This window comes from Lissotriton helveticus, chromosome 3_2 (genome assembly GCF_964261635.1).
Source record: "Lissotriton helveticus chromosome 3_2, aLisHel1.1, whole genome shotgun sequence".
NCBI lineage: Eukaryota > Metazoa > Chordata > Amphibia > Caudata > Salamandridae > Lissotriton > Lissotriton helveticus.
In genome coordinates, this window is record NC_136062.1 from 22485685 (window position 1) to 22513379 (window position 27695).

General features: G+C 43.0%; 1 protein-coding gene across 2 annotated transcripts in view; it reads right to left on the reverse strand.

Annotated features, from left to right (window-relative positions):
• USP50 (ubiquitin specific peptidase 50) overlaps positions 1–27695 on the reverse strand; it is a 295365-nt gene that overhangs the window by 107327 nt on the left and 160343 nt on the right. The window contains exons 3-4 of one of the 2 annotated variants that reach the window (XM_078684586.1): positions 24080–24275; positions 11392–11601 (exon numbers count right to left, since the gene is read on the reverse strand). In XM_078684586.1, coding sequence (XP_078540712.1) covers positions 11392–11601; positions 24080–24275 — 406 coding nt within the window. The remainder of the gene's footprint in view (positions 1–11391; positions 11602–24079; positions 24276–27695) is intronic. The other variant, XM_078684588.1, reaches the window with a different exon arrangement.

A 27695-nucleotide genomic window follows, 5' to 3' on the forward strand; every position in this document is an offset into this window, starting at 1 on the left:
AATGACTCCATTAACGTATGGCCAATATCTTATCACTTTGTTTAATACCACGGTTAAAACAGGATATTTTTGCAAGGCCTGAAAGTAGCCTCAATTCTTCCTTTACTCAATATGCGTACTCTCCCCCCTAATGACCCTAAACATTTTCAGCCGATTTCCCGACTTCCTTTGCTAGCCAAATTGGCGTTAAAAACCATGTATACCCTACCATCTTCTTTTATTCAGGATAACAGTCTGCTAGACAACACACAATATGGCTTCAGAGGAGGCCATAGCACCGAATCTGAGCTGATTACATCAGAAGAAGAAATCAGAGAGGCTTTAGATTCTGGGGGCAAGGCTGCCCTGACCAAATGGATCACTCCTTGGCCTTTGATATGGTCCACCATAATCTTCTGCTGGACTGTCTAGCCTCTATTGGATTACAGGGGCTAGCACTCATTCGGTTGAGCTCTTTTCTGTCAGACAGGAAACAGTTTGTGGCACTGGACTCCTTTGTATCCGAGACTTTTTCCCTGCCATGTGGGGTTCCACAGGGATCCTCCATCAGCCTGACCCTGTTTAATGTGTATGTTTCAGCTCTGGCGCCTATAATTAGATCTATTGGGTTCGTCTTGACCTTCTCTGCCGATGAGACACAAATTGTTGTGTCGGTTTCAAATCAGGACACCAACAATGATAGGAATTTTCATGACTGTATGCTGCCCATCAGTTCTTGGATGAGCAACAGCAGCCTAAATCTAAATTCTGACAAGGACAGAGATTATTTTATTTGGCAACAATCCTTCCTTCTGGTCCCTGTCTTGGTGGCCAGAGGAACTGGGCTCTTTACCCACTCCTGTCAGGATGGCAATGTATCGGCAATAATCTTAATTTTGGTGACCAGGTCAATTCCTTGACGGTTTCTACCTTTTATATTCAAAGGATGGTCAAAAAGATCTTACGATTTATTCCTTTAGAGTCCCACAAAACTGTGGTGTCCTCCCTTATCTTGTCATAGCTGGATTACTCTAACAGCCTATACCCTAATATGCAGCCGCAACATCTTAATAAGTTGCATGCGCTTCAGAATGCTGCCTCTAGACTTCTCGCAGGTACTTTTAAATTCTGTTCTGTTAAATCAGTAACCCAGGAACTACATTGGCTCCCCGTAAGGATTAAGTTTAAATCTCTGTACATGGCCTTCAAGGCTCTAAACAACACTGGCCTTTTCCATCTCAGACAGAAGTTCAAGTGGTATGTACCCAATAGAACTCTCTATTCTGCGGGTGCATGAAAATTGGTTGTAAAAATCTAATTGGAGTGGAAAAAGCTTTGTCATTTGCACAGCTAAGGCTTGGAACGAATTACCTCTCGTTCAATTCCTGATCTACTTGCTTTTATGAAAAGTCTGAAAACTTGCCTATTTCACAACAAGGCCCCTCGCTGCTCTGTATTCTGATTTTCATTGCAACTAGGGCCAGGACACCTTCGGGTAACATTATGCTTTATAAGATTACTCAGTCGTGGCCGTCATGACTCACAAGTGGGAGGGCGGGGGGGGGATTATGTATTTATTTATTTATTTATTGGGCTTCTAAAGCGCGACAGCTACCCAAAAAGGGTTTCCCGGCGCTGAAAGACACTAAGCGAATGATAAGTAAGATTAAAAAAGAACTACCTTAGTCAGCCCGATCCAGTCCCACGTCGTCTTTGCTTCTCTGCTCCTCGCAAGAAGCAGGCAGCAGGCAGCCTCCCTCCCCTCCCCTAAGCCAATCACAATGCTGCAATGGCAGCATTGTGATTGGTGTGGACGGCGCCCAGTTAGGCACCTATGGAGAGCCCATTTTCTCCATGTAGGCTGCATGCCTACATGGAGAAAATGTAAGAGTGCACATGACTTGTTTGGTCAGCCCCGAAGGGCTGACCAGAGTCAGGGCCCACAACATTGGGCTAGTCACTCTTCTGCCCTCGAGCAGGACAAACAAATCCTTCTTCTGCTTTCTCGCAGTGCGAGAAGCAGTAACATAAAATGGTATTCATACCATTTTATGTTACTGCTTCTCGCCGTGCGAGAAAGCAGTGGGGCGAGGCTCCTCTGCCCACATGGAGGAGTCGCCCATTAGATTGCTTAACACTAACAAGAGCTTAATGTTGTTGCTACCTGATGAGCAGGATCCCCAATTTTCCGGCTTTGAGAACAGCACATTGGCTGTCAGACCCTGTTCGGTAGGCTACAGGGAAGACCAGGGCTACTGGACCCCAAACGTGACTGTGGAGGTTACTTGCCACCGGTGTCCTATGCTCCTTCCTACTATGGCTCTAAAAACTGGGGCACTAAAACCCTTTCTCTCTGCTGTAAGAGTAGCAAGGACGAGCATTCTCACGTTACTTAGCAAGGCAGTAGGGGGGCACGAGCTCAGAACAGTAAGATACAGTAACTTTAATTTCCAGCCCACTGCTTCTCTTTTTTATTTATTATAAGAAAGAACTTTTAATTACACAGCAGTACTCAATGGTAAACAATTCAACTGTGACTACAAGGTGATGCCCCTGATCATGACTCTCTTTTGGTCAATGCTTAATTTGAGCCAGTGGTTGCAGGTGGGGCCCACCAGCACTAATTTCTGGGGATTTGCACTTATTTTACCTCATCAGTCTTTGACATAGTGCAAGAGAAAGAAACACATGGGGGAAAGCAGGAGGAAGAGAAAGATGAAAAAAACTGTGACAAGGGTAGAAAACATCAACCTGCAATAGTAAGATACAGGAGTAAGGAGTGTCTGGTCAATGCCGTCTTACAGATTTTTGGGAGCTCGGGCAAGACACATTTTGGGCCCCCCTGTTGCAATACCTTTTAATTTTTATTACACATTTTCTGCTCTTTGCAGCCTGTGTGATGCTGAACAAAGTTTCAAAAACGGGGTTCATACAAAAACAATTGAAACATGTAATTTCCAAAGCCCCAAAAGTCCTTAAGATTATACAGGGCAAATAAATACTGATTCAGCGGTAGGGATAGGCATATAGAAGGAAAGGGGATGACATACAGAAATAGACAGAAGTTACCTAGAGGGAATATTTACTTTCCTTGGGGCCCGTTGGAAGGTGTGGGACCTGGGCAATTGACCACTTTGCCCACACCTTAAACTGTCTTTGTATCTGATGGTGGATTAAAGAGGCATGAGGTGAAATCAAGACTAATTAGCCTTAGTATTCAGCACGCTGATATTCGGTGGGGCTTGCCACAAACTTCTGAGCAAAACTTTGTCCCTAAGCACTTATTGTTTTACCAACTATGCACTGCTTGTGGGTCCTTCATCCTGCCCCTCCTCTCTGTTCTTTCTCCCACAAGGGTGACCATATTTGGGATATTGTCCCAACAAGCTTGAATAAGACATGGGTGCAGATTACATTTCCCCAAAGTCAAAAGTATAAGCAGTTCACTGTATATTCTTGTTATTCCCCTTGTAGTCAGAGTAGGCAGAAAAACAGTCCTTAGTCCTTGCGCTCACCTCAACTCATTTGCTGCGATTCAGTCAGACTGTAGGCAGGGGTCCACTGTAATCATCTATGACCTCTGCAGTGGCCGCGGTAGACTGCAGGCATAGCTTGTGTCTTCACCAAACATGGCCCGCACTTGAGTGCCAGGTGCTTCTTGGCAGTCCCTGGTGCTGATCTGCGAGATCTTCCGCGATTGCGGTACCCTTCTGTGCCGCATACTAAACATGGTCGGGCTGCACATGGCAGATGAAGCCCAACCCAGACTGATACACACAAGGCAGTTACAGCTCATTGTACCCAGACTGATACACACAAGGCAGTTACAGCTCATTGTTATGCAGCTTGTATTCAGTCTCCCTTTTAGCTTCTCATTTTAATTTAGCCTCATGTTCTGATGGTGGTTTGCACATGTTATCCTATTGTGTGACTGGCCTATGAATGCATTTATTCCTGATAGACATTGTCACCCTGTAGTTTGCACAGTTAGTTCCATGGTTGCACAAATTCAGAACATGAGGCATTGTTTTATTTTCTGTACTCGTAAAGAGAGGTGTCTTCTGCTTTAGTCTAATTAAAACGCCGTCCTGCACCTTTAGCACAGGTTGATAAGCTTGCAGTTTTGTTCTGTAAACTGTCCATGTTGAAGTCGGTGAGAAGTTCACTTTTGCCAGAGTCATCAGGGAAGCCTGATGTAATATGCAGTCCCTCTGACTTCGATCTTCATCCTGGGAAAGAAGATATCTGTACACTCAGTCGGAGGTGCATTTATGGATGCACTGAGCCTTGCTCGCTGACATACCGTACCAAGATAAGGGGTTAGGTCATTCCGACAGGCCTGGCAGATGGGTACAATATGCTCTCTTTAGCATAGGCCGTAGTAACAAATAGGAGTAACGTTAGCAACATTATCAACAATAACCATGGTTGAATTGTTTTTGTTTTTCGCTATTTTAATAATGCTTATTGAAATATTTTCTCTTATATAAAAAAATATATATTTTGTTGCTTTTCTCTTTATCCATAGATAACAGCAACAAATAGCACTACATGGTTTGCATTCAACGGATTCAGATTTCTTACAATAATTTGACATAGCGATGACAGTATTACAATTGTTTATCCAATAGTCACTTTAGCATAACAACTTTATTGAGTTGGGTTTAAACAGTCTCATCATTTAGAGTCCAGAACTGTTATGATGCCTACAGATATGGCCTGTGGTAAGGAACATATGGAGGCCGTAGCTATGCAAATTACGAAGACAAACTGTGCATTCAATAACAGAGGGGTGGGATTTGGAACTGAGTTGGAGTGTCTCCCCACGAGTCTGCAGGTGTGTGTGGACCTGTCAACGAAAGCCCCTGCGCATATCACTGAGGTAGCTGGCCTCCTGCTAACGCACATGTTGGAGCACCAGTGTAGTAGTAGCAGGAGCAGGTCTGGTGTGATTGGGAGCCTCAGAGGCTCAGTTCGTGTGCAGGGCATGACTCGACGTGGTCAGGTGTCTGTGGGGGTTGAACAGACGGTTCTGTGTGCTGTTGTAATGCTATTAAGATCGCTTACCAAATGTGCAGATATTGGTATTTTCCTAAGGTCTTTAGTTTCTTCACGCCAAATTGCTATGCCTTCTGCTCCGGCCCATGCAAGTGTGGAGCGTCCTTTTCATGATAAGCATTTTGGCCGCTACCATGCCTAGATCCAGGAACCTGGAGGTAACCATAGTATTCCGCGATCTGGGGAATCCATGCAGCAAGTACACCAGAGAGTCAAAGGGTATCTCTCTCTCTGTGCAATTGCGTAGGGCTTCCGCTATCTATTTATTGTGGCATGCCTAAAGTACCCCCTCAATAATTTGTCTCATCTTTATTACAATTGAAGTTCATGTTTTATTTACAAAGATTAGAGCTTTTGAATAAACGTTAAAAAATGCAATATTTTATCTTTTCTTTGTGAGCACTTTGGGCATGCAAGAGTGACAAACAAAAGGGTTACAACTGTTACCATGATTTTCTTGGGAATCCGAGAGTCATGTTTTAGGTTACTGACAACATCTATAACTCTGTACGTTTGGGAATTTAGCGGTGGTACTGTGAGCTAGCCAAAAAGACCAACATTTACAGATTATGGGCCAGATGTAGGTAGCTAAATACCGGTCGGTTATGGCAGAAAATTAGTGAATTTCCCGTTACCGACTGGTATTTAGCCCTTCCTAATGTAGGAGGCTGTCAATAAGGATTCCGTAATTTACCGATTCCTTATTTTAAGGAATCGGTAAATTACCGAATCTTAAAAGCCTAAGTAGGTTGTACTTAAGTGTGTGCATTTTTGCTTTAAGGATTCGTTATTTACCACCAACTACAATGGTGGTAAATACCGAATACCTTTAAAAAAGCAATTATTTGCTTTTTTCAAACTGCCATGTGGCAGACATACATGCCTCTAGCACACATGCACGATTCAGGGGTGCAACAGGGTGTCAATGTGACACCCTGCCACCCTTGAATATGCTCCCGCTATTACATATTCAGTAATACCGAATCGGTAATAGTGAATGGCTTCCCATTCATTCCTATGGGCCTCCAGGCCCATAGGAATGAATAGGAAGGTATTCCTTATTACCGAATCGGTATTACGGTAATAAGGAATATTACAGAATCGGTAAATTTTACAGATTGTTTACCTACATTATATTTACAGATTCCTAAATACAGAATCGGTAACATTTGGTATTTAAGAATCGGTAAATTGAGATTACCTACATCGGGCCCTATATGAGAAGACTCAGTCTCTGTATTATGAAGTTTTGTTGTTCTAAATACACAGTCCTACTAGATTAGTAGGAAGCATTTAGCGTAGCGCCAACAACATTCTAGGTTTGGTACCAATTTAGTAAGCCTCTTGAGTAGTTTACCTGCATGTGCCCAATGCTCCTTTATTACCCTTATACAGAGACGTCTGTGGTGATAAAGGTTTTTTCATCCTCCTTTAGCTTAATAGAAAGTACCTATTTATGTTTGTAGGTTAATTAAGCTAAATAAATCCTGTGTTATGAATTTTATATTCTCCTTTTTAATATGGCCCATTATACCTGTACCAAAAATACTGTACTTAATTTGATCTTTATACTGATCCTAATAAATCATATTCTATTTTATCTCTATAAAGTCCGCACTTTGAGGAAAAGGTCTTAAAAACTTGTGTAGTCCTGAAGTCTACCTGAAGTCCTCAAACAGATTCAGGCTGAAAATGGAGCAGCCCGTACCCTCGTTTTGGGGATAAAACTCATTGGCAATTTTGCCAGAGTGGCCTTAATTATTGTGAGTAATATTGCAGGGAAGGCAGCTGCATTGGCTATACACCAATGACTTGCTACAGTTCCAGTCGCAGACCAGGAATTAAACAAAGCTAAAGCAAAAACCCGGAGTGGCTCTCTGCAACCAGAGTTTTCTGAAAAATGTTACAATTTACGTCACTGTGATACAATTAAACAGCCTGATAAGTATCAGTATTCTGATACACGTCCATCTTGATATTTTAAGGACAGACGGTCAGAGAGAGGGGGGATAAGGCACCGCAGACAGGAGGAGGATGTGAAGCAGAAAATGGACTCACACGCTTTTCTGATGCCAGCATAAATAAGGAAGAGAAACTTCCACAACAAAAAGCACAATTCAAAAAGAGAAAGTGGCTGGAATTTCAGTTAAATATGTCACAAATACTCCGTTCTTTTTGGAACAAGACACGGAGGTGGGCTCTGCTCAACAGTGCAGCAGAGGTCCCCATAGCTAACCAGACTCTTCAAGAGTTTCTGGTGGTGAGACCGACTAATGACTATCTTTAAGTAGAAACTTCAGATCAGTGACTCTACCTTTCTGACAGACTTTATGAGTTAGACATACACATTGAGGGTGACTTCCTCTCTCTATTAACGTAATATTCAGGCAGAATTGAACTAATGACTACGACTTTCTCCTGGCTAAGACTGATTGGCCACATGAGTTTGTTAGAAAAGCCACACAAGATGAGGATGTAATCATGTCTTCCTTTTCCGTATTGTCCCCAAGGATGTGATAACAGCATAAGCTAGAGAATGGGCTCTTGCTCAAGCTCCAGCATCATAGTGCAACCAGGCAGGTTGGCACAATGATTCACCTTATCATGCTATACCTATAAGGTCCAGCATGCCAGAGCAAGCACAATACCCTTTTAAATATAAAGCTAAACACCCTGTTAGGGAGATTCAATCACAGTTAGAATATCAAGGTGTAATTGAGCCGGTTCTCTCCCATAAATACTCCTTTGTTTCCTGTACTTAAGCCAGATCATTCCTTTCGTATAGTCTTTTGCTACGGACAATTAAACAGTCACACATGCACTGTTGCTGTTCAAAATGCACATAGCATAGGATTAACAAACAACATTGTACGTAAAAAATTCAAAACTACGTTGGACATTTCCTATGTTTTTTTCTGTCAAAATATACCAATTGAAAGCTGTGACTTAACCGCCTCACAGCTCTAGGAGCACAGAGAAGGTTCTGTAGGCTCCCACTGGGTTATAAGAACAGTCCAGGTCTGTCTGCTGCCCAAGTAGAATAAATTCTACAAGAAATTGACCCAGAATTGTTATCATACTTTGATTACATTTACCTCACAGATGATGATTTAATCACAGATTTGGGGCTGGGTGTATCATATAATTTTAGGATTCGCTGAACATGGCTATATATTAAAATTTTCAAAATCTAAAATTGCCTTTCTCAGTGTCCTGTTTTTGGGATACAAGTTATCTATTGAAGGTAAAAGTCTAGCACCACCTTTCCTAGGGAAATGTACTCTCATACAACATCAGCTACATTGAAGAAGCTTCAATCTCTTTTGGGCTTTCCAAACTTTGGTAGAACATACATACCAAATTATACACAATGGGTTTAACAATGCTATGAATTAATTTGCCCAGACTTTTCTACTAAACATTGGACTACTGAACACACTGCTATTCTAAGAAATTTACAGACTGATATACTTGAGTCTAAACATTTACACACTCATAATAACACTACCAACTTGGTAATCCTCATAATTGCTGGTTTCGCTAGATACACGGATGTATTACTCAATGAAGGTGAAACATTGCCAATTGCTTACAGAAGGGCATTTATATTCCATTGCGGAAATGCGTTTAGCATTGACAGAATTTCTTTTGACTGCAGTTCAAACAGCTATCCTGAAGGAACGTCTATTGGCTCAGGGAAACATGTAATTGTTGTGTTCCCTGTTATGGCCTTAGCTGTCACCAAGGCGAGCATTCCTAACGCGAAAGCCTTACATCCAGGATGGATCCAGTGGGCCAATTCCTTGACAGCTACTGATGTAGATTATGTTTTTTATTCTACCGTACAAACACATGAATACCTCCAGTATGAGCAAGAATACCCTGTTTCAAATGAAATTTTGCCTTTGGATCAATAGGATTTTGTAATCTATACTGATTGTTCAGCCCAGCTTGTGGTTGCTACTAAGTTCAAATATTCAGCAGCATGTGCTGTGGTGAAGGGTGTCATGAAAGATGGTATATTTCAAGCACCATTCACATGACACGGTCCTGACAAAGTGCACCAGGATCCAATAGGAACCTCTTCTGAGCGCAAAACATGTTGACCAGGTTTCACATTCACGAATACACACGGTTACTGAGAGCAGCAGAGTAATATCTCGACATCTACTATATTTGTTAAATAGAGGTGCCTCATTTTCCCCAGATTATCTTTTTACTTTGACCTCACGGACCTATGAATAAAACTGATCTCAGGGTACCGGTGGGGCAATTTTAATACACTTGCACCATCCCTTTTTAGGCCCACACACCCACATGCTGAACTGCTGCGTCTCCTAAAAGATCTCAGACAAAGAGCCCTCTTGCGGGGCCCGTGGAGAACAGCAGCGCCACCCCCACGAGAAGCAACGCCCGAAGATGAAGCATGACACTGACAAGAGTGTGTGAGGGCACTAATATCTAAAGGAGAAATTCCCCATTCTTCATCAGACTGGGAGCACATATAGAGACATGGAGGCAGATCTACAAGAAAGTGTCGCAGCGCAGCACCGCAAGCCCTTCGGCTGTGCCATGCTGCGGCGCTTTCAGAGCACAGAAATGCGACATATATACAATGATATGTCGCATTGCTGTGCTCTGCCCAGCGCTGGCGCTGAAACAGCTGCCATGCGCCAGCCCAGGCACCCTTGCACCATGGTGCAAGGATGCCTGTGCCATGGGAAGATTGCTTTTGTGAAGGAAGGGGTCCCTTCCTCAACAAAAGCAATCACTGCAGGCCTTTTCCTCTTTCAATGTGTGCTGTAGAATGCAGCACACATTGAAAAAGGAAAAAACGAAAACATTTCTCCTCGTTTTGCTTGGCTACACCACCCCTATGGTGTCGCACCAAACTGACGCATTTCCAGGTTTACGATTGCTCGTAAATCTGGAAATGCATCAGTGGACATAGGTGTTGCGTGGGAACACCCACAGCAACATCCATGTCCCGCCCCTAACACGCAAAGTGCTGCGTGAAGAGGAGCGATATTTACAAGCACAGGTTAAGTCACGCAGGGTGACTTTACCTGTGCTTGTAAATATCCCTTAGCAGGCTGCGCCACCGGTGCGTCACGCACCATGATGCACCGGCGGTGCATGGGGCTTGTAAATCTGCCCCAATATTTTCTAACTTCTGTTCTACCTAGTAGGTTATATCTTCCTCTTTTAGTAACATTAATTGATAAATCTGGGTATTTTACACCTACGTGGGACAAGAGGCAAACCAACCTGCATCAAACTTAAGCTGAGAGCATCAGTCGTTGCCACGCAGAATGTCAACAATGGGTCACGTGTTTAGCTACAGAACTTTTGAGAAAGGATGTACATTTGACCATTCACTTCACATGGGTTCCACATATGTGAAATGCCTTTCAAAGTTGTATTTGCAAATACATATTTAGGCTTCACCTCTGTACACAAATCCATACGATTTATTTTTCTTAAAAAACAGCAGACTAGTTAATTTTGTAAAAACCCGGAGAAAACCTGCCAATATTCCAGCTGTTCGGATAGATTCACAAAGCTGTGCATTTAATTAAGCAAGCAGCATGGCTTCAGACAGTTCACACTGCGGACGAACCACAGACCTAAAACCTCCTCAGTGTATTTCATCCACATGGCTCGTTTCTGAACACACATCATCATATTGTGGGTATAATACTCTGCTGTAAGAGCTTTCCCCCCTCGAAAAAAATCTATGTATTGATATATTTTGAAACGTTAAATCATCTTTCCGATATTGTCAACGATCATTGAGCAGTTATTTACATCAGTGATGCATTAATGCCGAAATCTGAACTATATGTACCAACATGTCCCTTTATTTTATGTTGCAATTGAAAAATACAAAGACAATGTCCCTCGAAACCAAAAAATAGCAAAAGCCAGGAATAAATCAATGAAAATTAGCATCCAGTTTTAAAAATGTATGACATTGATGCAATATGTACTAAGATTAAGGACAATACTGCCCACACGCTCCTATTTGTGCATGTGTTATGTACAGGTTAAAAAGGGTAATATGGCAGTATATTGACTTCAACAATATCAACTGCACACGATCAGAATCACAACCATCAGTGTAAGTATATATAGGGAATATGGATTTAGTATTCTAGCTTCACATCTACTTACCTTCATGATATTGTTCAAGTCCATATTGTGGAGTTGATACTGTTGCATGCAGGCATTAAAACATCGATTTTGTGACTCCATACCATAAGAAAAGTGCCACAATAATTAAGGATGCAATAGATTAAACTAGTCTGTGTCTACATACTAACCCCCCTATATATGGTCATGTTTATGACGTACCTCGAGAGAACAGTTGACCGTAGATGGAATGGGGAGTGACAGAACAGTGAAGATCTCGGTGGTAGTGTTGGTTTTCTTACAGTTGAGGCATATGGTGTCGTATCGTAACTGTCCTTCTAGCAGGCGGGTGATAATGGAGGACTCCTTCAAGCTACCTAGTGCCCTGCCACTGGAATTCTCTCTTCCGGTGGAGGCTCTTCTTCCATTACTCTGCAAGAGCAACAAGCAATGATCCAGTGAAACAACAACCCAAGTCTGGCTGAGGAATACAAACCTGTTCAACAACACAACACAACACAACTCAAATCTCATTGCTCCATTACATTGTTTTTGAGTCAATCTGTAACTTATTTAAAACACTGATTAATACAGTTAGTATTAATTAACACTTGTCGCTTGCAGACGGCACTCCTAGCTGCAACCGAGACTCATAGAGGGTGGTATGGTCAGTTTTTGGTATTTGTGGCTCACTGATCAGACTGTGTTCTCATACGTTGTAAAAACTATTTTAAATGATCATAAGTAACTGAGAACCTGGTGTGATGCAGGTTGGCTTGTAGAGATACACATACATCGCCAAAAGGTTAAAAGAGGGTTTAAAGTAAGTTGAATCAATACATAAATGACCCCCACCAGGAGCAGATGCAGTTAGATGCTCAGCCGTGGTATTCCGATCTCAACTGCCATTCAGGGAATCCTCATAACACTGACATGAGAGAGGTGTGGCCTAGCGGCCAGAAGAGCTGACTCCAGAGAGCAGGGCTCAGAGTTCGATCGCCGGCACCAGCTCAGCACCATGGGACCCTGGGTAATAGCTCACTTAATCTGTCCGACGGCTCCCACTGCCTTGAAACCTTAAAGGGTGATATGTTCGCGCTTTATAAATATGGATTATTATATTATGACATTCCATTACATCATTGGGTTGCCTGACAAGTAGGATACCACAGGCTCCTCTAGGGACTTCTGTTACTGAAGCTATAGGGAGGAAACAAACCTACCACTTATGAATGGATACCCATTCAAAGTGAAACATACATGTAAGGACCCCTTCGATGGCATGTTGATATGTCCTTTCAGATACTCACCACACACCCTTCTCTGCTGCATCCCTTCTCTAATGGCCGCCACACATGCACTCTTTCTCAACCACCAACTACAGACGTTGGTAGTGATTTTTTTAATTGGTCCTCTGTCCCTTCTTCCACTAGGCCTAGCTTCTGCCATCCACAACAACAAATTACGTGTACGTTCCTGAACTGCCACGGTCTTACTGAAGTTTATTTTCCACTCTTTGTCCTATATCTTACTCAACTAGTGCTATTTCTTTTAGTCTCCATAACCTTCATGCTCATTCACAACTGTATTACTGCATAGAACTTAGGCACTAAATGATACGTTTGAAAATGAAATACCAAACTACATTTCTGAATCTAACTATGATACCGCCCGGCATGATGAGGCCACAGAGGCGAATAAATCCTGAGTTGTTTGCCAATAATGTCTGCACGCTTTTATTAAATGAAGACCTACAGGTTGATTCCAATGTTAAGGCCTTAGAGATGGCAATAATTGAGGCACTAGACAGATGCTCTCCCCTGAAATTGAGGAGGCCACTAAGATCTTCTGCGTCCTCAGAATTGCGAAGAGGGAGAGTAACGTCTTGGATCATCGGGTACACACACACAACGGAGAGCCTTTGTTAAAGTTGCTTGCACATGGAAAGTAGACATATTGTAGATACTTTTATGTCGCACCCATGACGCAATGGGTGCGCCCTGTTATGTCATGTGACCGCCGTTTAATAAACTGGGGACCGAGGAAGTGACGTCAGTCTTGGCACATGCACGCGAGAGACTTACACACAGCAGCACTGGCTCTGTGTAATTATTTAGGCCTAACGCCTCGTGCCTATATGCCCTAGCGTGGGGGGTGATCCGACCGTTCCCCTCACCAACACAACAACTGGCGACGAGGGTGGGCGTGCCCCGGCTTCACACTCCATGGCTGCATAGGGTGTGCTCCATGCCCTGTGGTGCTCGTGCCTCGGCCGGATACGGGGAACGCCGCGAGTGCAGCCCATCTGCATGACTGACCTGCGGGTACACCAGCAGCACAGCCACTGCCGCTGAGAGCGACTCTGACAGTGAGTCCTGGTCAGCTCTCCCACCCCATAGGCTGCCTTGCAAAAAAGCCCACGGATCAGCATACGTGCGTCTACGCGTCCTGCGTTACAGCCCTCCAGAGGCCCACATGGACAATTGCATCAGCTCCTCCTGTGCACGCCTGCTTCCTGGCGACTCGGTAGCCCACGCTGCCTAGCATCTATCTTCTCGTTTGTGCCACGAGGTGGTGGTCAGCCCACATGGCCCAGCACAGAAGCCTGCCTTGCACCGCGAGGTGGCGGATAGCGCCTCCCACCGAACCCAGACAACAGATTGTGCGCTGCCGGACAGCGGTACTTAGACTGCAGCCCTGACCTGTGCCCCGACGTGTAACGCGCTAGACACCCATCATGTCCACCATTCCCCCACATCAAGCCATTCGGAATTGAAAGGCCCCCGTCTGCTCAGGTACCCAAATAGAAGCACTGGGTGGAGCGACTGCTGATTTTCTTCGAGGCCATGAAAGTCCACAAGGATCAGAAGAGGGCCATGCTGTTGCATCTGGGGTGGGGGTGCCGGGGGGGGAGGACATTCACAAGATCACAAAGACACTTGCGGAGGCCACGCCCAAGACTCACCACACACTCATCTATGCCCTCAATAGATACTTTGAACCAATGGCCAATCAATATTACAAGCGTTTTAATTTCCGGCAGGCGCGACAACTTCCAGAAGAATCTCTTGACACATTTCATGCCAGGCTCAAGAATCTAGCGTCCACATGTGGATTTCGAGATGAGACGGAGGAGATCTGGGGACAAATCATCCAGGGCTGTGTGTCGGCGAAACTCCGAGAACGAATCCTGGAGGAGTCAGAAAAATCACTTACGTTTATGTCAGTCACTTCATGGCTCTGCGCTTCTGGCGTGGAAAAATTAAAAGTGCTGACGTCCGCGTGCCTGGGTGGCTCCTATGTAGGCACAGCGATATCATAACCAACGCTACCGACTTCTTCGATGATACGCAGAGTCGAATGGAGCCATCCGACGTCGCACGCAAGGGGTATTGCTCATCAAAAGTTTCCAGATCCAGCCTGACGCCTGGAAAATTCAAAGGTAAGGAATCTGCAGCTAGATAGAGTCTCTACCAGATAATACGTTACCGATGGTAAGTAACTTGTTCAACTGGACTGTTATTGAATGATGGATAAAGGTAAGACCACGCCAGCTGCAAAATCTACAGGTACCACCTTGGATGGTTTTCTCTAGAAAGTGATGGGGGTTAATGTGAAGGAAATCGAGCAAGCAGAACGCAGACTTTCATTAGTCCCCGCAGGTGATTTATCCACACCAACTCTTCTAGACCCCAGTAGAGATCCTAACACAGATTCTTTGGGGACGGGTGTTGATAGGAGGACAGCTGTGCCACTCTTTGCATGTTGTGGTAATCAGGCACAAGGATGATGTTCTCGCAAAAGATCTAAACATGTGTGACTCCAACCACATTCTAGAGGAGAATAGTTCTCCGCAAGTAATAGGGGGATGAGGAAGAGAATTGAGGTGGTGGGGCTAGGATGTAAACCAAAGGACCATTTACCTGTGACCCAAAAAAACAGACAAGACCAGGAAACAGGGGGTAGGACCAGAAGGAGCCCGGGTTCAGGGCCCACAGCAGATGGGGTGGACATTCCTTTAATTAAAATCAGTAAGTTATTAACTGAGGCATTTCCCCCTATTGTGGATCATATAGACCTTATTGACGATCAGCTTGCCCTTGTGCTTCGAGAATTGAGGCCATTAAGCGGAGTAGCACAGCGGCCTTACCAAATGATAGGAATGCCTCCCCAAAATACAATGTCCTTAAACCCCATGGAGGAAGCTTTCTGTGTGTCCCCACCCATAGAGCACCCTGCAAACACTTGCAAAGGATCTCCCTGGGTAACAGTCCACTCTAGGCAAAATCTCAAGCTTAAGCAAGGAAACCAAACTTTTTGCAATCATGATTTGTACATAAACCTCGGCACTCTATTCAATTTAGTGTTGATTCATAAAATTTCCCATACAAGTCAATTTGAAGTACCAGCAAGACTGTATTCGGAACAACCACGCTGTAAGGGTGACATGCTTACTACAGGGGCATCTCATCGCCCTAGATTCCTTGCCCACTAAATCTATAATATTCTAGTGGATCTCATTGAAAAATATGGGACGCTATTTCTGTTCCAAAAAAGAACACTCTTATATATAGGGACGGACAAATCCCAAACACAAGACTTGAACATTCATATACAACTTCTTGGTTTGACCTGACTATTTATTGAAGCCTTGAAAAAGTTTTGTTGAAATGAAACATGTGTCGGCTGCTGGTTCAACGCTTCAAAGGAGGATTATTGTATCAAGATTTGCATTCTTGGAATACAATGTTACTGCTTTTAAATTTGTGAACTTAAAACTCTGTTTCATATGTATATTAAATTGATACAGCAAGTGAAAAACTTTAGTCTTGCTGGTACTTCAAATTGACTTGTATGGGAAATGTTATGAATCAATACTAGATTGAATAGAGTGCTGAGGTTTATGTACATGTTTGACATTTTCACTGGGTTCACTTGGGGCTTAGTGATTTGACACCTTAGGTAGTGGAGTGCAGCTCTTTAACCTTGAGGAGCACCAATACTGAGATGTCTATATATGATGCACAAAGAGAGTCATGTGCTACCAATTAGACCACCACTACCATTTGTAAATATTGTTACTTTTACAATCATGAACTGCCAATTGGGCCCAGTCAGCAACATTCACTTCACAACCCAAATTTAGAGTGCCCAGGAAATACATCTGCAAATAGGGAGGGTGAAAACGCTATACTGAACTTACCACCAGATTGCACCCCCTATACCTTGATACTCACTGGAGTCCCCTATCTCCCACCAGGCCACCAAGAAAACTGTCAAAGCCTCATTAATAAATCAGCTCATTGGTGTCACAGTAAAATATCACCCCTCGGTAAATCTGATAGATAATATCATCATGGGAAGGCAAGTGAGTTGGTTGGGCCGCACAAGAAAATCAGCTTAAAGAGATTGTGTGGCTCTTAATTTTAGGAACCCCGGGTATGTGCATTTCCTTTTTTAGGTGCCTTAATGACGCTGCAGGGGAGAATGACCCCGTAAGGGTCCACCCGTTGGGCTTTCTACCCACCCAACAGGGGCAACATCCAGAGCCAAAGGCCCACTAGGCCTAAAAACTTATGCTACGCCACAGCAATTGCCATTCACCCATTCCAATCGCTATGAAACTCTATCAGGCCTTGCTGATATTGATTGACTGCTAGCTTATCCTAAAGAGGGAGCCGTGGAGGGAAGCACAGCACAGGCAGTTAACAATCTAGGCAGTGTTAGCTAGTCTAGCCAGGAGAAGCCCTAAATTCTGTTTTAATAGGGAACGATTTAGGCCTTAGAGATTGTTGGGCCAAGGATCTTTCACTGCAATGTCCCACTTATGTTGGCTGTGGCAGGGCTAGTTCCATCGATTTACTGCTAATATCTAGAAATTAGTTTAAGCTCCTTCTTGACTTTGTGGTGGAGCCACTCAATATAAAGACCCAGGTGGGGGAGGGCAATGATTGCCTGATCCATTACTACCGGAACAAGGGAGTCAGGCTGAATTGGGGTAAGATCAAGGTTGTCAAAGGCTACTCCCACTTAATTATGGGGTGTTTGAAGTCAGACTCTCCTCCAGAGGATGTTGTTCGGGTCACGATGCACTGAGTTAGCCATGAGGCTGACGAGGAGTCCTAAGCATAGGGAACCCCAGGAGGCCTGGTGGTTTAATTCCAATTGTTCTAGGGCCCATAAAGATTTAAAAAGGGCGCTTCATGATATTTGCCTTAACAGAGATCTAGTTAAAGCAGCAAGGCACAAATATAAAACAATAATTGAGGGTAGAAAAGCAGAATTGATAAGTCTAGCATGGGAAGATCTAGAGAGAGCAGGAGTCCGAAGAGACACAAAAATGTTGTGGGAAATTATAAATCGCCCATTATTTACAGAAGAAGCTAGGCATATGGATTCACTTATCCTGGGAGAAGCTTGGGTAGACCTCTTTATTGGCATTTTTAACCCCAAAAATAAAAGGTTCGAGGAATAAATAAGGGATTTGTCCATAGATTTATTTGCAGCTACCCAACTCTTTCTATCTATTACAGTAACTGAGGTTAAGGAGGCGTTAGCTCAGGGGTCCCATCTGAAAGCACCAGGTCCTGATGGGGTCCCCCTTGATCTTTTTAAAAATAATCCAAACCTGTGGGCACCCCTGTTGACAAATATATTTAAGGCAGTATTTACTGGCCCAATGCCCGCATCCTGGAAGGAGGCAATAGTGGTCCCAGTTTTTAAAAAAGTTCATAGAAGTGACCCGGCTTGTTACAGGCCAATTTCGCTTATTGATGCCACAGGTAAGGTATTGGGTAGAGTTCTCCTTGCCCGTTTGGAGACCTGGGCAACCACCACACGAGTGATATCCAACACCCAATATGGTTTCAAGAAGGGGCTTGACACGACCGAGTAATGCCTTAATTTGTCCTTAATCATCAACAAATACGTGAAGGCCGGGAAGGGCTCGATCCACCTGGCCTTCATGGATTTTTCTAGTGCATTTGACACTGTTAACGGGGAGAAACTATGGGATATGCTGGAAAGTTTGGGTGTGGAGCAAGCACTGGTGTCGCTCATCCGTAGGCTACAATTTCATATTTTAATCTCCATAAGATGCGGCAGTCAATGGGGAAAAACTGAGCAAATAGCTTCAACAGAGAGTGTCCGTCAAGGGTGCATATTAGTCCCTTTTCTGTTTTTAATATACACAATCGATCTGAAGGCTTCTGTATTAAGTAGGAAACTTGATCTTCCCAAAATTGGCAACAAACCTGTCCCCTTGCTATCTTATGTTGATGACTTGGTGCTAATGGCCACAACAGTGAATGGCCTTCAGAATTCCTTGGATACTTTTATTGATTTTATGTTGTCACTTGCATATATTATTAAATCATATAAAATGGTATGCGGCCCAAAGAGTAAAAAAATGAAGATTTTCGTAGTACGGGTCAAGAGAATAGAAAAGGTTGAGAATTGTATGTACCTGGGGAACTTATTTAACAATAAGCTAAGTTGGGACCCACTTGTGACAGCAAGAGTCCACCATACAACTAGGGCTGTGGATGGGCTATTTCGCTGTGCATGCAAATTAGGCCATAAACCTGTTAGGGAAATAATCACCCTTTACAAAGCCAAAGGATTTTCGACTGCAACATATGGCACAGGGGTGTGGAGCATCACAATATCCGCCAGCTACAAATAGTGGAAAATAAATTCACTAAAAACCTTATGATGATGCCTAATAGTGCCCTTATCCGCCTCTGTCATGACAAATTGGGATTAGAGCATATAGTAGATTGCATATCCTGTGCCCCTCTACTCCTATGGGCGAAAATGTGGCTATCTGAAGAACTAACCCCCAGATTCATCATGCTCCTCTTTTGCGAGTCCTTAATAGCGATTATTAAGGAATTAAAGACTCGCAAAACGGGATGCATGTAGAAATCGCAAAATTTTTAGCGATTTCTACATCTTCCTCATTTACGATTCGCTAATTGCTAATCGCAAATAAGGAATGAATGGGGAGTCAATCCTTATTTGCGATTAGTAATTAGCGAATCGCACATAAGGAAATGATTTCAAGGGTGCCAGGGTGTCCAAAGGACACCCTGTAGCACCCCTGAAATGGTGATTTACACTGGTGTTGCGCACACACATGTCCAAAGGATTTTGCGAATTTTGCATTTGGGATGATGAATCCCATATGCAAAAAAAGCGCTCGCAAAGGGCCAGATTCGCAGAATCTGGCCCTTTGCGAGCCGATTTTTCCTTCATGAATCTGGCTGTATGTTTCTCACAAGAAATAATAAAAGATTGTCAAGACTTGATCAACTCTCTAAAAATACCATTGTTTTGTTTTGTGAAAGATAAATATTATGAAATAGGATTGGGGCATTTCTATGATAGTCTTGAAAGCATCCCACTGAACTCCAAAGTCATTATCAAAGAGGCGTTACATTCAAGGGGAAACATGCGTTATCCTCACCAAGATGGGATCGGTCCCATGCACTTGCCCCCTGCCCCATTGCAATATTATTTAATATTCACAACTAATCTGCAAATTAGATGTTATTTAACTAGATTCCAGTTAGGTACTGTGTATTTTTTGCTGGCATTTCCACGCCAGGGTAGTTGGGCGAATGATCTCTCACGTTGTCCGTGTGATAATCTTGCAAGCCAAAGCACTTTGCACTTAATCTTATTCTGCACTTTATATAAAACGGCAAGGAGTACATTTTTAATCCCACTGTTAAAGAAAATTCGCCCTTGTACATATGTTGGTGGCTTTAAATTCTTGCACTCACTGGCTACCCCTGATATTTGCATTGCAGTAGCCAATTATATAAAAGTATCTTTGGCCATTAGGAACGGTTATGAGTAAGAATTCCCTGAGTTGTCTCACCGTAACTACCATATTCAAAGAGTCGCATGCCCCTAGTATTTTATGAATTGTTTTTAACATATTGTTCAGAACTGTTTATATGCTGTGATAATGTTTTTGTAAATCCTAATGGTGTTATGAATTGATACTAGGTTGTTTTGATTGAATTTTAAGTAATATGCACTTTTGAAGGTTAAGGATTTTAATCAACTTGGACATTTTAGAGGTCTATTCAGCTGCCATAAAGGCCACTAGAAAAGCACATCAACTTAGGAATTGAGATAGCTCATAGTTTCCCTTCATGATGTTTTTAAGTGTCTGTTTAATTATTGTATGTTGGCATTTGAAGCCATCACGTTTAACCCAGCGAATTTATTTTAGTGAAGTATGTAACGTTATTGTATGGTCATTTGTCCTAGGCTGGAAATCAATGCTGCTGTGGTTGATGCACTGAATGCCCTTTTTTGTACTCTTTTATGGCTGGTTAAGCCGAAAAATATTTATTGATAATGAGTAACGTCTTGGAGTGCCATTGGTGGCTCTCCAAATCCCCGATTAATCATATGGCTTTTAGAGCTGCACTAAAACTGTACAACAAAAAGCATAGACAAACTAAAAAAGTACATTTTGTGAAATTAGAGGAGAACAGCAGATCCTAAAAGGAACTATTTAAGATAGTCAAAGAATGATTCCAACCTGTAGCCTTAAGACAAATTATTCCAACTTTGGCACAGCACTGTGAGGAACTGGCGGAATTTTTAATGACAAAATCGACAAGATCTATTCTACTTTTGAGACCCAATCTCCCTTGGAATAGTCTATTTTTTAAAAAGCGAATCCACACCCCAGAACGTCTGCCCATTTGGGGTGAGTATCAGGAAATTACACCAGAAATGGTGGAAAGAATAATGAAGGAGGTAAATTCTGGTTCACCACTGGAATCCTGCCCGCATATCACTTTTTCAAGGTTAGCCTCAATTCTAAGCCCTTATATCACCTTGCTGTTCAAGTCTTTTTTTTTTTAAAAACGCCTTAGTGCTGCTGCTACTAAAGAAGGCTGGAGCGGATGTTGCTGTCCTTTTCAACTACCGCCCCATTTCACTCTTTGCATACATGGGAAAAGTGTTGGAAAGGCTTGTCAGCGCTCAGATTTCGCAGGTCCTGGAAAATAACAACCATTTGGATGTGCATCAAACAAGCTTTAGAGCCATGCACTGAATTCACCTTGTTGGCAGTAGTGGACAGAATTAGATCAGAGGATGACCAAGATAAGGAGGTAGCCCTGATCTTATTAGATCTGTCTGCTGCTTTTGACAGTGTTTTACACTCAGTTAGTGCACAGGCTACACGAAGGAGGACTACACTCCATCACTTTACAGTGGTTTGCAGGTTTTTTGGCCAACAGATCTCATAATGTTCATTTGGCTCCATTTAAACTACTCCCCTATAGTCTAAATGTGGGGTCACACATGGGTTCTCCCTTAGCCCATCATTGTTTAATATCTATGTCGCCCTCTTGGTGGGTATTGTGTAGTCCTGGGGTTTTGCCTAAGCCGATGTCACCCAGGTTATCATCGCCGTTGATGAGAGTCAGTACGAGAATCTACTGGGCTGTCTTTCTACTGTGACTAGCTGGATGCGATGACATTGTCTGAAGGTGAGTGCAAAGAAAATTGAAGTCCTACTGTTTGGTGGAGCCGATAAAGTGTGGAATGACTCCTGGTGGCCCACCTCTCTCTGCATGGCTCCGACACCCTAAAGAGCTGCTAAGAACCTGGGATATGTGTTAGATGATTCTCTCACGATGTAAGATCAGGTAGATTTGGTGTGTGGGAGATGTTTTCGATTCCTAGGCACGTTGAGAAAGCTATTCAGATTGATCCCTGTAGCCTGGTGTAGGACAATTACCCAGGCTCCTATTTTGAGCAGACTAGATTATGGTAATGCCAAATATTTAGGAATGGCTGACTAATTGTTCAGCCGTCTGAAGCTAATACAGAATGAGGCTGCCATACTGATCTGTAATAGTCCCAAAAGAAGCTCGGCCTAAACTTGCCTCAGCAGCACTGGCTCCCAGTGCATAAATGAGCCAGGCTTAAATTACTTTGCTACGCCCATATGCCATTCCATGAGCCAGGGCCAGCGATACTGCCTGGCAAAGTGGCTTTCTACAAACCCACTAGAATGCTGTGGTCCTCTCATTAAGCCTTGATTCGCAGTACACACATCAGGAAAGCCAGAATGGTGGCCAATCGTTTAGTCAACAAGCGGCACTCCATTGGAATTTCCTACCTTTGGAAATTCGCCTCCGGAGGATCTCCTTGCATTTTATAAATGCTTGAAGATCTGGCATTATGCCCTCTACTGTCATGGAGTTTGCAGAGATTCTGTGTGTTTGATCTAGTACCGGGATGTCCCTATGGGTATGATGGTTGTGCTTTATAAATAAATAAAATAACACACTTTCTTCTTTACTAGCAGGTTAGACTGGTTCATGAACATTAATGTTCCATTGAATCATTATAACCTATGATGTACTGTTTCTGCAAATGCTTTGACTCTCAAATCGTGTTGTTTTTCTGGTTACCCGTGAGGTTTAACAGCCTACTGAAGCAGTGGGAGGCTTCACATTTTGATTGTGATGTCATTTTCGATAGTTATTTGTATCATTTCCTTAACAAATGTGTGCCTAGAGAGGGGTCATCTTCTTTATTCATGGCTCGGGTTAGTTTGTGTAAAATGAATAGACAAATGGGGGACTCTGACACGTGGGTAGAACTACCTCCCATCTCATATATCTCTTGCTTCCCCCAGATGCAGGAACACTTGGCGGATTGGATCTGTGCAGATGTGGGATGTAGGTCATGTAGGTAGGGAGCATGCTCCCTATTCCTGCTTCCCTTAGCTTATGTGTGAGCCATCGAGGTATGTAGCACAGGAGGGCTGAGTGAAGATAGCCTAACCTGGTATTTTCATGAACCACTTTTCTTTTCTCAAATGTTTGTCCATGAAGGAGAGGATGGTAGGGCACCTCGTGTTCAGGCTGTATGTTATTCTTTTCCCTCCAGATAGTTCTTTGTTTGGATGTAGTGATGGTGAACTGAACTATTAGGGCCATTGGTTATGGGTCTTCCCAGAATTTGGTAGTATATTTAGCCTTGGTTTACAAATGATTCTTGGCCTGGAATGTCTGTTACCAGTTTTAGTGAATTTGGTATTAATTTGCTCATCAGTACAGTCAGTCACGGGGAGGATGCTTGTAATTGGTACATAAAACATCTGAATTGATTTTCTAGGAATGGGTCACAATCAATGGTCCTGAATGGCAGCTTCCTTGCCATTGTTCCTTCTACTCTTCATGCAGTGTAGCACTATATGCCTGTTAGACATCATTCCCTTTTGAATAACTCTCATGTGGCCCCTATTTCTCTCCCTGTATGTCTGCACCCCCTGCCACATCACCCTGCAAGAAAGACTCTATTTATTTTTCATGTGATGTGGTCAACAGCCACCTTCTTGACAGTTCTCTTGTTTATTTTCCCATCAATGGCAATTCTAGTCCATGAAGCACAGAGATACATATGTGTTCTTGGGCTTCCCCTTATTTTTCCTGACTAGACGGAACAGACAGAAGCCTACAGAGTTGGACACCTAGACATGGCCCCTCTGGTTGGCACAATGATTTAGGAGTCTGACTAGTCTTGTCCCACTTTCTGTTTCAAGCTCTCTGTAGAGGAATGAAGCAGCTCTCAACAGCATGTTTCACTTTAACAAAAACATTTATATCAACAGTAACTCTTGCCTGCAGTGCGGAAGTTGACAGACCACTACTGTAAAAGTATTCTTTAAAACATATATTCCAAAATGCAGTGTTCAATATTAAGAAAAGTCCTTTAGTACATACATATGTCAATAAGTAGTTCTAACATGCACTCTATTAAACAGTTTTTAAGATAGTATTTTGAGGAGACCTGGTACCTGCAAAGACTCTATGAAAGGCAGAGGCACATGCTTATGAGCAGAGACCCCTTCCATTTTTGCACTTACTTTCTTAAGATCTTCATGCAGTCCATTCAGGGTATAAATCAAGAACTCTTGTGCATCTTGCTGAGTCCTCTTTCCAAAGGCTGGGTGCAGATCACTAAATGCGGACCAAAATGCATCCGGTGATATATGCTTTACGTTGCCAAACCACATATCTGACATCACACCGGCGAAGGCACTAGCAAGCTCACCTCTACCACTTAAAGAGAAGAAACAAAAAATGCATTGTCGTTCAGGTAAGCAATACTCAACACCACAATGCTTTTCTTTCTTCAGATTTCAAATCTCTTTCTGCAATGCACTACTGTATTCATCCTTAGCACCACTTTGTAGTTTTCTTACCACTTTATTTTTTATCAAGTTACTTTTGATATGCATTTCAAAAAATGTATGACATAAATGGGTTATTCTGTTAAGGACATGTTTTCCATTGCATTTGCTTCAAATGACTTAAATTACATATGACGGCAAATAAGAGATTTAGGGCTTCAAATCTTTTTGGGAGGAGCAAAAGGAACTGGGTATACTGACAGCGCCCCCACCCAACCTGCGGCCTCCTTGCTGCATGGAGGTTTGGGGAACCACTGGTTTACTGTTGCAGAATCTACGCTAACTCCAGCAACGGTGAACCATTTCACCTCAGCGAAGCCGGCACAGGACCCCTTGTCACAGCGACAGTCATCCCACTCTATTGAGGGCAGGGTGACCGCCCCTCTTTCCTCCCCATGTCCACCAGGCAAGGCACTATAGAAACATGCAGGAAAAGTGAAAAATGAATCTCAAACACAAGGGGAAAGTCCCTGATATTGGGGCCATTTACTTCTTGTTCGGTGAAAACAAGCTCCTGCGTTGGGAGTATGGTTTATCCAAACAAAAAATGTGCGAACAGGTTCTGTAAACATGGGGACTGCTTGGCAGACCATCAATAAAACAGCTTAATTTGAGCCAATGGTTTCCTTTGCTCGGCACCGGCACTTAATTGTCAACACCGGCACTTAGGACTGTCTGCCACACTGTGGCGCTGTTTGCCTGATTTAGATATGGACACAACAACAGTTTTTTATTAATTCAGAATACATTGCAAACCACTAATACCTTGTGTCCAAGTTATTCTTAGAGATTTGGGGCCTGGAAGAGTCTGAATTGTCACACTTGGAGGTGTTTGACTGTTGGAAGTTGTGTTGGTACTGTCGTTGACAGCACTGGCGGGGGTAGTGTGCACTGCGAGCTGTGGTAGCCTCCTGACGAGGGCCCTGGCACTTACTTTTTTACAAAAATAAGCAATGAATGCAAATGTAGCCGCCCTCAATGCAGTTCCCTTCACAGCATAGACATTTCTAAATATGGCAAATGGTGTGTTGACTTGTAAGGGTTGATTGGTCTAAGATACCCGTATGTATGGTCGCAAAGACTCAGCACACAGGGATGCAATGAGCCATACATTGTTACATTGAAATGTGCAAAGCCCTCTCTGCACTATGCCCCTGTATATACACACAAATTTATAGAGAAAAGGGCAACGCCTTAGGGCCCTAATAACGATAAGCAAAAAGGAGACATGTAGAACCTTTGATGCACATATACTAGCTTAATATGAAGTTACGGTAGGCATCTTGACCATGCATCAGTAATTATTTATATGAAATCAATTATATGATTAGTACTACCAATGACGAAATGAAATAAAAATATGTGAAAAAAGGATAAGCAAATTGCCTGTAATGCCCTTGTTCTTGTAAATGTATTTCCTATTTTAGAAATCTAATAATGTGTATATCTTCATTACCTTGTAACTATCGTAACTCAAACTAAATAACAGTGGAAGAATTAGACATTTTAAAGTATTTTTTCCGCGTTCAAGATGTTGCATGTCACCAATTACAAGGTTGTCAGGCCGAAATGCATCATTACCAAAGCTATTAATATATATTTTGTATCAAGTTGGGCGAGTGCACACATTTTTAGTGAGAGACGCAATGGTGGTACATCTAGCTATTTGTCTATATGTTGGAAAGTGGGTTATTAGTAGTGGTAAATAAGCACCTACCACTGGCAATAAAGCCACTAACATAATGAAGGGCTTAGTAGAGGTCTCAGTAAATTATTCCCATTCTCAAACCTGGCTAGCTTGGCTGCGAGCAGGCAGGCTTAATTTAGGAGACAGGTATGTAAAGGATTTGAAAACACCAATTCAGTAAATAACTGAGACACAACAAACAATAAAAATCCAACACCAATTTATAATAATTGGAAATATTTTTATCACTACAATGACACCAAAATGATAAAAATCCAATGTAGGGAACCGCAGATATGTATTTTTTAAAGAATAAACACTTTATAGTAGATAGAAACCTATAACAACACTCTGGGACATCTGGTGGTGCTTGACTGGGACAAAGTCAAAGTTTCAGGGTGACTGCGATATAGCCCTGCTAGGGTTTCCCTTTGCATCTGGCCTCAGTTAGCATTTTATCTTTGGACTTAGAAACTGTTTATTTATTTATTTTATTTATTTTTTTATAAAGCGTGACATTCATCCCAGTGGGATTTAACTGCGCTAATGTGGCTGGAGGATGGTGAGCAAAGTTGATCTCATTAAGGTCGGTGGCAGCAGTTGTAAGAAAATAGGTAGATTTTAAGTTTCTTCCTAAACGCCTTATATTCTTCAGTTAACTGTAGTTCCAGGGGAAGCTCGTTCCAGTGTAATGCTGCAAGGTGCGAAAAGGTGCGTCCACATGCCCTGCTCTTACTGATTCTTTTAGTCTCCACTAATTGTAGGGAGCGATACTTTAAGCACCTGGATGGATAATAGAATTTAATTCTATTCTGGAGAATCTTTGGGCCTGTGCAATGGAGTGCCCTATGTGCATGTCCTAAGAGTTTAAATCTTGCTCTATGGCGCATGGGAGTCAGTGGAGTTGCCTCAGGCATTCCGCCGCGGAGCTGTATCTGCCCTTGTTGCACCCCAGTTTAGCCACTGCGTTTCGGATCACTTGCAGGTGTTTGAAAAGGTAATCTGGCATGCCAACAAAAAGTGCATGTCCATAGTCCAGGCTAATGACAAGCAGGGCATGTGTGACCGTTCTCCTGCTTTCCAGTGGGATACAAGGGAAAAATCTTTTTAAGAGCTTCAGTGGGGCGAATCTTCTGCCACATAGGATCTGCACATGGTCCTGCATTGATAAGGTGATGTCAATGAAGATGCCCAGGTTTTTTACGCACTGCTTTGGTGCAGGAGCCGGGCCCAAAGAGTGGGGCCACCATGAAGTATCCCAAATGTGGTTGGCTCTGCCGAGAAGCAGGATTTCAGATTTCTCTGCGTTGAGCTTAAGGCAGTGCGATGACATTCAGGTTGCCCTTTGAGTAAGACAATTGTTGAGTTTGGCTCTGGTGTCATCATGCCTATTTCCAATGGCTATCATCCGCATAGGAGCAGATTCCGAAGCTCCATTTCATACCTATTTTTGTCAGAGATAATAAATAGGGATTAAATAATGTGGGGCTCATGGATACTCCCTGCTGGACGCCACAGCTGAGATCTTTTGGGGTAGATGAGAAGGCGCCCAGTTGCACAGTTTGAGTTCTGTTTCTTTTTCTGCAGGGGTCCCCCGATGCT